Consider the following 11,716-nt stretch of genomic DNA (forward strand, 5'->3'; position numbering starts at 1 on the left):
AGTCTTCCATTTTCATTATCGTCATTCGTATTTTCTCGTCTCCCCTTCCCCAGTCGAAATCGACGACGCAACCAGCAGCAACAGGATCTCCGACGAGTTTCGACTCCAACAACCCCATTCCCAATCCACCGACGCCACTCTTCCAAACCGCGGCCTCCGACGCTCCATTCTCGCTTCTCACTTCTCAATTTGGTTTTCAAATTTCTCTTAAGGATTATAACATTGATTATAATCTTCAAGGATTATAACCTTCATGGTTCATCTAGAATTTGAATGTTTGATTATAACCTTCATAGTTCTTCTAGAGAAAGAGAGATATCAATATTCAGCAAATTATTGTTGTTGTTTAATTTTAACAATAGCCGATTTAATGATTTTAGAGCTGAATGAACCCACGATATAGATTATTGTTGTTGAAACATTGTTGTTGTTTGCTTATGAATTATGATGTTTTTGGCTATTTGCTTATGATTTTTGATGCTGAAATTCAGAATTTTTGTTCCTGTATGATCTAAAAACAAATTTTTTTGGTAATTCCAGAAACTGTTGATGTTGATTGCATTTTTTTTCTATGTAGATGTAAAGGTCTCAAGTAAATGCAGAAATTGTTGAGTGCATGGGTTGAACCCAAGAAACCGAAAAACCGCCCATACCGATCTTAGAACCTGAGAAACCGAACCGACTAGAAACCGATCCCATTGAGTTTTGAAAACCAGAAACTGACCATTTGCGGGTTGGGTTGGGTTGGGTTTGGGTCTAAAACCGACCCAAATCGACCCATGCACAGCCCTAGCAACAACTATCCCCCCCCCCTCCCTGATTTTTTGGTTAGAAGTAGCACATATACTTTAATTTTATACATATTAGGCCCAAAAATATAAAATTTTGGCTATGGCCCCCTCCTGTTCACCGATTTTATACATATTATATTTTTGCCCCCCCCAAATAAAAAATAAAAAAAAAATCAAACGTTGAAGCTCCATCTCTGCTTGTTGGTGAACTAATCTACACTTGAAGTGAGTCCAGTACCTAAGCACACATGCATGCTAATATAATATTGTATTTTTAATGTTCTTTGATTTATTTACAATACGCATAAACTATATGGAATACTATAAATAGTATATGGTGCATTCACAAAATAAATTTTACAATAAGTTGTCAAATTGGTCAATACTTATTGTTTTGAATTAGCTTTTGATCATGGTGATATGCATGGTGCGTTTGAAACTTGTGTGACCGTTTGAGGCTTAGGTACCCACGTGTGGTACACATATGATGGCTCAAGATATACACGCTACTTTTCATGTTTCATCAAAGACGATGATGTTGATCTTTGTAATTGAGGAATTAACTATGTTAATGTTGTTAACTAGGATGTGAATTTATGTTTGAACGTAAGGTCTTTGGAAATTAGATTAGAAATATTCGATTTGAATAGTAAATGGGTTTTCCATAATTGCCTAGCAAACATGAAGAAATTTGGTCGATTACCCGTTTTCAAATTTTTCCTAGCAAACGGGCTTTGTGATCTTCCAAGATCTAACATGTTGAGTTTTTCTAACTTTTACAATTCAAGTCCAATGATCATGCATTTCTACTTATGCTCCATATGAACATTTATAAAAGTATTTAAGAGATAAAAGAGCTTAGAAACATCTATGAAATTTCAGATAATATAACAAAGATATTAGATTTTGTAATTCATTCAATTGTATTTTTGTAGGCGATTATTGATCATTTTTACTTGATAGGACATGTTGGGGGACTAATCTACTCATCAAATGCCTTAATATAATTTTGTACTTTCAACATTCATTCCTTTATCTACTATACGCATAAACTATGTAGAATAGTATATATATATAATACTAGGTGCGTGGAATTTACGAATGAATTTTACAAAAGAGTTATGAAATTGGTCAAACCTTATTGTTTTGAATTATGCTTTGATCAACGAGTAAAATGATCTTTGCATGTTGTTTTAGTTTGGCGAAAGTATTTATATGGTCATGTTCATATGGGGAACATACTTTTACCTTTTAGGAGACTATGATTCTCAAACAGAAGAGACAAGGATTTTCAACAACCAATCAATCAAGAACATAACTTTCCTTCTTTACTTTTTAGAAAAGATCTAATTAATTATTTTTTTCATTTTTTCCACTAATTTTAAAACTTCAAAACTCGAAAACGATACTTATAAGAAGGTATTATAAAGCGCATGCTTACACACACACGTAGGGATATTATAAATTGATCCATTTATAATTAAATTTTCATGATCTACTATCCAGAATTCATTAACGTTTCTAAACCAACCACAAATTCAATGTTATTCTAACATTTTTATAAGAAGGAAAGCTACTTTGTCCATTTTAGGTCCCTAACGTATTTTTTGTGCGTATTACACCATTAAGGTTATTATAACCGTTTACAAATAGTCCTTTTAACAGGAAGAAGCCGGTAAAAGGATTATTTATAAACGGTTATAACAATCTTAATGGTGTAATATACACAAAAAATACGTTGGGGACCTAATATGGATAAACGGGAAACGTTATTACCCTCCTAAGTCATTATCCCATGAAACTATAAACCCCTATAATAAATTTTTACTTTTTAAATAAGAAACTTATAGGTCTTGGGGTTGGTAGTTTGTATGTTTTTAACCTCGGCCTTCTTTATAAATGGAAGTGGCGGTTTCTTAATGACAATGAAGCTCTTCGGATTAAAATTGTCAAATTTTGTCATGGGGAAGGTGGTGGTTTTTCGGACGATTCGAGAATAAAAATTGGAGCGAGTGTTTGGAAAAAGATTGTAGGATCCATTAATCACCTCCATGAGAATGGTTGTATTCCTTCTAATTACATGTATAGAGTGGTGAGGGATGAAACTCAAACGAGGTTCTAGAAGGATGTTTGGTGCTACTCGAGCATCTTGATTAAAGGCCAAAGCAAAGAGCCTCCCGAACCGCTCCTTAAGAGGAATATCCAAGCACCAAACATCCTTAGTCTCATCCCCCACCACTCTATACATGTAATTAGAAGGAATACAACTATTCTCATGGAAATGATTAATGGATCCTACAATCTTTTTCCAAACACCCCCTCCAATTCTTATTTTCGAATCGTCCGAAAAACCACCACCTTCCCCATGACAAAATTTGACAATTTTAACCCGAAGAGCTCCATTGCCATTAAGAAACCGCCACTTCCATTTATAAAGAAGATCGAGGTTAAAAACATCCAAACTACCAACCTCAAGACCTATAAGTTTCTTATTTAAAAAGTAAAAATTTATTATAGGGGTTTATAGTTTCATGGGATAATGACTTAGGAGGGTAATAACGTTTCCCGTTTGTCCATATTAGGTCCCCAACATATTTTTTTTGTATATTACACCATTAAAATTGTTATAACCGTTTATAAATAATCCTTTTACCGGCTTCTTCCTGTTAAAAAGACTATTTGTAAACGGTTATAATAACCTTAATGGTGTAATACGCAAAAAAAATACGTTAGGGACCTAAAATGGACAAACAGAAAACGTTATTACCCTCCTAAGTGATTATCGCTGGTCCAAAATAGTTAACTTCACTCAATAAATAAATTAATAATAATAATATATTCTTTCGTCAACATAAACATGTATCGGTTTTAGCTACAATACAATCGTTTTGTGGCAGTTAAATAGATTGCTTTTCTCAGATTATCACGGATGCACCAAATGAAACACATGTTTTAGAAGTCAACTACATGATAAGATCCAAAGATCCGATTACATACCCATTGGATAAAAAAGGTTCCCATGAACACAACACCATAGAAAAGCCAAAAACAAAGCAAATGATTAATAAAAGTTGAAACAGGAACAGGGGAACAACAACATTACATGGTGATTGGTGATACGATACGAGATGAAGATAGTTTATAACTAGCTAGTAGCCTAGTAACGATGAGGATGAGGAGGTTGATGACGATCCATTCCGAAACAATGGAGGATAGGGTAACAGAGACAAGAGAAGCAACTCCCAATCAGAGAGGTCACCATTAAGCAAGGGCAACAGCAGAATGACACCAGTGAGTTACCATCATGTGGACCATCATGGTTGGTATGGCGAGGCGGAGGAGGTGGGGGGTGATGATGTGGCGGTGGAGGAGGATGGTGAGGAGGACCATGGGAGCGCATCTTTCTTGATCGTCTTCTTCACTGAAATCTAAATTCAATTTTTGACCAGAATTAGAAGAAAGTACCAACTAATTAGTAAGCAAAATTATGGATACCATTCTGATCCTCACATAAAGCTCAATAGACGGAAATTTAAAAGAGGAACGTTGATCCTCAATTGAGTATTGTATTATGACCTACTTCAATGGCTGAATCTAAATCTAGAAATAATGAAATACTATATTAAATAGGAGGAAACTCGATCCTCTTCTATAACTCAAAAGCACCCACTGGCCACAGCCAATGGATGCCGATTACAAAAATTTCAAGATATTTATTCAGCCGAAGAGAAACTTGATTCAGATGCTGAAAAATCAGAACTCGTATAATGATCATCAAAATCAGTGGTGATGGTATGTTGCAGAAGCAATTAAAATCATCTAATAATAATATGGCTATGGCTATGGCTGTGAAAAACTTACCAAGAGGAAAGAGATTTGTTTGGAATCGGTGGATCTGCAGTCGGTGTTGTTGTGCAGTTGTGCTTGTGATTTGTGAAAGAAGATGTGGGTGGGGGTCTAAAACTTAAGGAAGGGAAGCAAAAGTTAGAGGGGAAGTGAATTTGAACTTCATGCGTGGCACTAATATCTGCCGTTGACTGTTCTCTAGTACCCACACGTGTTCGCTATTTAAAAGGTTTGAGTCGACATCTTTTCTACTTCTACCTACTTCCCCACCCCCATCTTTCTTCGTTTTGTATTTTCGAGAAATAAGCAAATCTTTTCATAATTCTAAAGTAATGTAGAACTGTAGATGGGAATATTCTAAAGTAACATTTTAACTTTTTTTTTTTTTTTTTTTTTCTTTCTGAAATAGACAAATATGAGAAAAAATTACATAAATCTTTTCCTTCGAATCTTGTCTAAATTTTTTCTATAAAATATTTTCAAATTTATTTTTATATATTTTAAAATTTAGTTTGTTTAATATATAATTTTTCATCTTTTTACATATTTTACAGTAGTTTTATGATCTACTCATTTTACAAAATTAATCTTTTCCTTTTTAAAAGTTTTGTTTATTTTCAATTCGTTTTTTTTTCTTTTTACATATTCAGTTTTATACATATTCGTTTTTAGGTACGTACATTGTTATTTTTATTTGTAATTATTCACAATATCTTATTATAATAAGTGGGTTTTTTAAAATACAATGCTATAATTGTGTATGTTTCCCCCAAACAGTCAATTTTCATAAAAGTATTGTTCAATCTTTATAACATGTATCAGGTTTCAATGTGCTCCAAAAGTCAGATTTTAGTTTCAGATCACGTAAGAAGCAACATATATTAAAGTTTGAATACGTCGTTTTTCTTGAATAACAGCAAATACATGTTAAAAAGACAGAAGTTTTTTCATTTCGTCTAAACTGTTTCCATTAAATAAAAGAAGGAAATGATCAGAAACGTAGTGTAGGCCATACGTAAACATGGATTTTTTCATTCAAACTTTTTTTTTAAAAAAATGTGAAGGTTAGATGAAAAAAATGAGCAAGGAAGGATACAGATTATTTTAAACAAATATACAACTTTTCAACCTAAAAACCGAAATAAGTTTGAAGTATAAACAAAATCACAGTTATCTATTTCAAAACTTCTGCGTTGAAGCAGCCCGGTTTATCCTCTGGGCACCCAACTTTGGCACACCAGGTTTAGATCCTCCTCCTCTACCTCCTCCTCTCCCAGCTGCTAAAGGCCTTGCCCTTGTGGTTGGTGCTGGTGCTGCAATAGCAGCCCATGGATCATCCTCATCAACAACACTCCCACTACCAATCCCTCCTCCTGCTGCTGCTTTCACATTCGAATTTGAAGATCTTGACGCCAATTTTGGGGCAGGAGCTGGGGCAGGGGCAGGGGCAGGGGCAGCTATTGAACCCCATAAATCATCATCTGCATCTTTGCTCACATGTGATGTAGATTTCGGCCGAGGAATTGATCCTGAAAAGAAAAAAACAAATACAATTGTATGAAATTAACAAGTAAATAAATATATCATAAAAGTTGGAAAATGATTAAATAAATAATACCTTGTGGTTTTGTGTGTATGACAGGCCGTTTTTGAGCTGCTTCGATGTTTGCAAGTGCAGGTGGCGGTTTTTCGTCTTCTAGTGGCAACATATCGTCCCACCCGTCTTTTTCAATCTCTTCATCTTCATGAATACCGATACCGTTCTCTAGCTCACCCCAGCCGTCAGTCGAGGTAGGTGACACCGGTGCAGGTTGATCCGCCATGTCACCACCATAATCTGAACTTCCACCTCGGACTAGTGTTGTTGTACTTTGGGTATGTGCACGTGATGCTACTACTAAGATGATAGAAATCCAGTAATTATTTTATAAAAAAAAAAAATGAAATTATATTTGCGTCAAGGAAATGTGTTGTGTTTGTTACAAAGTTATTACCTGTAATGGCGGCATTGGGGACAGCAGAAACAAGAGGTGAGGTGGATTTTGGAGGCACTGCTTGTGTGGTTTGTTCCGAGGGTTTGCCTTTTGTTGTCAAAGAGTTCATTGCCCATCTGTATTATAATTATAAATTATAATTGCATGTATTGTTGGTTGGGTTTCAGTCTTACTTTTTAAAGGCAGCAAGATAAGGAATTAGCAAAATAAATAGATTACATTACATACCCAAGTATACTTGCGTTCCCTGGAAGTGATGAAATTGTGGACCCCATACCCTCGCTGCTATCCCCACCAGATGTCTACAAAAACATATTAAACACATTGTTTAATAATAACCAACGATATATAATATAGCCACGGATTCCAAAAAGAAAATGAAACAACCACCTTTTCATGGTACTGCTTAACTATCTGCAAAAACTGTTCAACTGCTTGGAAGGCCTTTGACCGGACATCACTGCAGAAAATCAAAAAAAAAAAATTAATTTTAATTTGGAAAATTAAATGCTAGCTAATACAACTAAAGGAAAATAAGGTAACCTGTCGGGATCAATTGTGAGTACAACAACATTTGGCAGTATACGAGCTGCAATCTCTTGGGGTTCATAATAAGAGCTTGTGGCACACAGAGCCATTATACCTGCCACACCCAGAATGAAATTTTGTATTTTAGAAAAAAAAGATTGATAATTAATTAAGTAATTTCATTGGGGGAAAATATAAAACCAAAGTAAATTGACCTGCTCCTCTAGCAGGAGGAAATGTATCACGCAAAGCACGAACAGTGAACGCATTAATCAGCACTCTCTTGCGTGTCTGCAATTTTATTAACCATAAATAAATAAATAAATGCATTTGCTTCAAGAAAAGAAAAGGAGTTATGAAATAATAAAGATTTAGAATACTAAAAAAATTCAAAATGGGGGGTTTTATTAACTAACTAACCCCTTCATTAAGATGGGTAGCAATATTCCCAAGAAGTATTGTGGTATTTGTTCTGATTGCTGGTTCCTCGTCCACCTGGAGCTTTGAAAGATATTTCAAAAGTGACCCAGATAAGGTGCGTTGTGACAGCTGCATGTTAAAGAATAAACAGATAGATTAAAATTAAATCATAAGAAACAGACATAAGCAAGCTAAATCTGATGATTTTATCATAAATATACCTTTGGAGCAAGAACAAGCATGGATTTAAGAGTCAACTCACGCAGGAAAGCAGATGTGTCTGAAAAACCAGTAGCAACATGTGGATACACCTAAGGAAGGAAACACAGACCAAAACAAACCAAACCAATCAGCTTGTTTGAGTTTGACACTAGAAAAATTTTGATTCTTACTTGTTCATCAACTATTTGGGCAGAAAATGACTCTCCATATTGATCAATATGCTGCAGAAGTCCAACTCTAATAGCTCGGTCATTGGAAGCAAAAAGCTTCACAATTGTTGGCAGGACCTACATTAAACATTAATAATAACACCAACAATCAGAATAAGAAAACCAGCTGCCACCTGGAACACACCACAACATAGAATGAATATATATATATATATATATATATATATATATATATATATATATATATATATATATATATACCTTTTTGTTGAATTCTTCTGGTGAAAGCCAAGCACCCATTTTCAAAAACGCAGTCAAAGCAGGTGCAGTAGCTGAACCGAATTCTAAGGCGGAAGCTACCAAAGGAAGAAACTGCAAATCCATAACACAAACTTCACATTCTATATTTCAATTTAATATTCATTGAACAAAAAAAAAGTATATATATAGTATATACCTTTTTGAGAACAATTTCACGAGGCAGCTGCTCTGCTAAAGTTGGAAGTTTCCGGAAGAATGTATCCTTCTCGACACTGTCTTTTAAATTAAGTATCTCCATGAAATGAATGGTATCCACCAACTTGTTCTGAAAGTACTCTGCCATAACAAGTTTGGTTTTTTTTTTAGCATTTAAAACCTATAGGGTTAATAATGTAAGATACATTAAATTGTAAGTGAAGCGAGTGAGTGTTGAGACAAACCGCAGTTTTCAAGAAGCTTTGATGAATTCAGCCTGCGAGAAGGCATAGAACTCAAGAGCCGCTGATAATCTGGAAGTAGAGACTGTGAGACAGGAAATAGACAGACCCAGATGAAAATGAATATTCAAATCACCAAAATCTTTTAAACAGTCAGTATTTCACATAATCAATAACAAAAACAAATGCAAACAACATTTCACAGAAACAAAGATTCTATCCATGAATGAAGAAGTCAGTTTCTTGTCAACTATAATGGCAATGAAGCTGACCTTTGGTATTGAAGCTGTATTTCGTAGCTCCTCGGTTTTGCTCAGTTTCAACCCAGCAAAAATCTCATAGATGAGACAGCCTGGTAATAAGTTTAAGCAAGATAAACTAAACAGCTATTTTTTATTTTAAAAAAAATGAATGAGGCAATGTTATAAAAGCTTACCTAAACCCCAAGAATCAATTGCCCATGGTGGAGATTTCCTGATTGTTGCCCAGTCTGATTTTGCCAACTCCATTGGTTTGTATTGCGTGCCAACAAGCCATTCGTATTGCTGGATATTAATAAATGAAAGTTAAGAAACCAGAATCCATCAAAAAGGTATTTAAGCAATTTTGAATTGTTGCTATATAAGATTCCATTTGTATGATTGAGTGATGATGGCATACCAGCATTGGTCCAGTAGAGAGTTCATTATTCCCATCAAACTCAGAAAGAGCATCAAAAGCATGCAACTTCCAGTCCAAAGTTGGAGTAACCACCACACTTTCCAAGCAAACATTACCATGCACCTGAATCAAACACACGTTAAAAGAATGCAACTTCAAGTACAAAAGAATGTCACATGATGACGCAAGAATTTAAGATCTATATGACAATACTTACAAGTTTGCAATCATTATTAAGGAAGCTCACAGCTTTAGCTATGCGATGCAAGCCCCAAGCATAATATTCATTCCTGGTGTCAAAAACAGCACTATTATATGATAATCCAAACCAAGTTGGGAAGGTTGAAGAATAGATCCATCAAATAATTAAAAAGAGTGAACCAATTTTAGGACATGAGAACACAAAAAAAAAATAATAACAAACAGAGAATCCAATTGAAAAATGAGACTGTGTACCTTTGTGTACCTTCTAATCCCAATTCCCTGATCTTTTCTGCCAGTGGCATAACAGGTTCAGTGACAATATAGATAACAACCTTTGTGGATGACCCATCAAATATCTCAGCCTCAGTACTGTGGAGAAATGACAATATATTTGGATGCCTTACCTGAAAATGAAATAACAAATTACAGAGTTGCTTCCACTCAACAGAAACAGATTCAAACTATAAATTATTAATTATATACAAGAAACTTACTGTTCGAAGCCGCTTGACACCATTGCGCCCAGCAGCTAAATGTCCATCATTGGCATTGCTTCCTGTAAGAGAAAATATTGATACTGGGGATCCATCGTCCTATACAAACAACCAATTAAATTACAACCTGAAGTGAATTTGTCATTCATTCAAAAGATCATAGATGGTTTAGTATGGTGAGTCTCTAACTGATAAGTGTTTCAAGAAACAGCTATATACCATTTATCAGAAACTATATAAACAGACTGCACATGTTGCAAGAAAAAAGGAGTAGAAGGATCATACTATCAATGATTGATGGCAAGCAGATTTGGTTTAATGACTGTTACTTAAGTACTTTTTTGAAACATCATTATTGTTAAGAAATGAAAGGACTGCACGCAATAACATGATTAGTTCCAAACCGATAACAACAAGTGTTTCTCCTTGTAAAGAGTATGTTGAGCTATAGTTGTGACTTTCTTGTTCATGACTGCTTTACAGATACATGTATGAATAAAATTCCATGTCACTTCAATTAATCATGCACTCAATCGGAGTCCTTAATAAGTTTCAGCATCAAATTCCCTACAAATCTTCAAATCTCACATTTCTATGTGTAAGTCATAATCTAATCCACCCATAGTATGATAAACCTATGAAAGCATCTGCACCAACTCCATGCTTAAAGAAGATTGATTTGCAAAACTTATAAATTTAACAAAATAGAATAATTTTATCAAATCAAGATTCATGGATCCTATTACTATTAAATATCTCTGATGAGCTACTTATAAACTTTATCATGCAAAAACCTTTAGATCTCACACTGTCCATGAATCACAAAATTCCAATATAATCCACTTCACTATATAACTTGACCCCATAACAACTGCACTAACTTCGATCCTTAACAATATACATAACAGCAAATGCTAACCCTAACAAGTTCACCAACCCTAACAAATCTCACTCACTTGATCCTACTATACTAACATCTTATGAACAAATCTACACACCACGCAGAAATAGAAAATTCAATTCGGGAATTTCAGCAGCACAATTGAATCGGTTAACAACGCAAATACACATGAGTCAGGACTCAGGAGTACAAGCGATATAAAGAATCTTCATATATATACATCCATAAACACACATAAAAAAATATTTATATAAATGAAAACATATATAGATAAAAAGAAATATATGTTAGAAGTTACTTTGGAGGTGCCGCGAGAGTGAGTCCAAGAGCCCCAAGCGGAGGAATAAGGTTCGCCGATGTTGTAAGGCAAATCTTTGACGCCAGCGCCAGATCCGGAGACAACATCTTTCAAGAATTTAAACATTTGCTCTCGAGAAAGAAGGCGATCGATCGATCTGAAATTCTGGTGAGACAGACGAGAGTGCTGCGATTCGTATAGAGCAGACACGGGTGAGTGGAGACGAAATGGAACGGAAAATCGTCGCACTGTAATCAACAATTAATTAATGGATTAACTGAAACTGTAGCCCCGAAGTTTTATGTTTAACAAAAAATAATCAGTTTTACTTTTTTTCTTTTTACCTATACTTTATCCTATTACTAACATACAAAAAACTAAATATAAAGATATTATATGATAATAATAAATTTTTATCCAAAACTCGTACTAAATAATATAATCATCTAGATATAACCATATACATAACCAGTCCAACGTTAAAAAATAT

General features: G+C 34.6%; 1 protein-coding gene and 1 long non-coding RNA gene across 3 annotated transcripts; both read right to left on the bottom strand.

Annotated features, from left to right (window-relative positions):
* Nucleotides 1–3,721: 3,721 nt before the first annotated feature.
* On the bottom strand, nt 3,722–5,078 carry LOC111884019 (uncharacterized). Its single transcript, XR_002847583.3, has 2 exons — nt 4,653–5,078; nt 3,722–4,219 (listed from the first exon to the last, which is right to left on the bottom strand). It is a non-coding gene; the product is annotated as an uncharacterized LOC111884019 (long non-coding RNA).
* Nucleotides 5,079–5,716: 638 nt separating this feature from the next.
* Nucleotides 5,717–11,481, bottom strand: LOC111884002 (uncharacterized). Of its 2 annotated transcripts, none has more exons than XM_052768711.1 (20): nt 11,227–11,481; nt 10,028–10,126; nt 9,786–9,937; nt 9,547–9,619; nt 9,330–9,452; nt 9,106–9,214; nt 8,942–9,021; nt 8,673–8,754; nt 8,429–8,568; nt 8,233–8,343; nt 7,972–8,088; nt 7,801–7,890; nt 7,580–7,708; nt 7,375–7,450; nt 7,175–7,274; nt 7,022–7,091; nt 6,860–6,933; nt 6,632–6,747; nt 6,256–6,531; nt 5,717–6,166 (listed from the first exon to the last, which is right to left on the bottom strand). In XM_052768711.1, the coding sequence occupies exons 1-20, from the start codon at nt 11,350–11,352 to the stop codon at nt 5,817–5,819; spliced, it is 2,493 nt and encodes an 830-aa protein (XP_052624671.1). In that variant the 5' UTR covers nt 11,353–11,481; the 3' UTR covers nt 5,717–5,816. The 2 variants fall into 2 exon arrangements, with proteins under 2 accessions (XP_052624671.1, XP_052624670.1); XM_052768710.1 differs by having other exon boundaries at nt 6,256–6,534.
* Nucleotides 11,482–11,716: the final 235 nt, after the last annotated feature.

The sequence above is a fragment of the Lactuca sativa genome, chromosome 2, assembly GCF_002870075.4.
Source record: "Lactuca sativa cultivar Salinas chromosome 2, Lsat_Salinas_v11, whole genome shotgun sequence".
In the NCBI taxonomy this organism is placed as follows: Eukaryota; Viridiplantae; Streptophyta; class Magnoliopsida; order Asterales; family Asteraceae; genus Lactuca; species Lactuca sativa.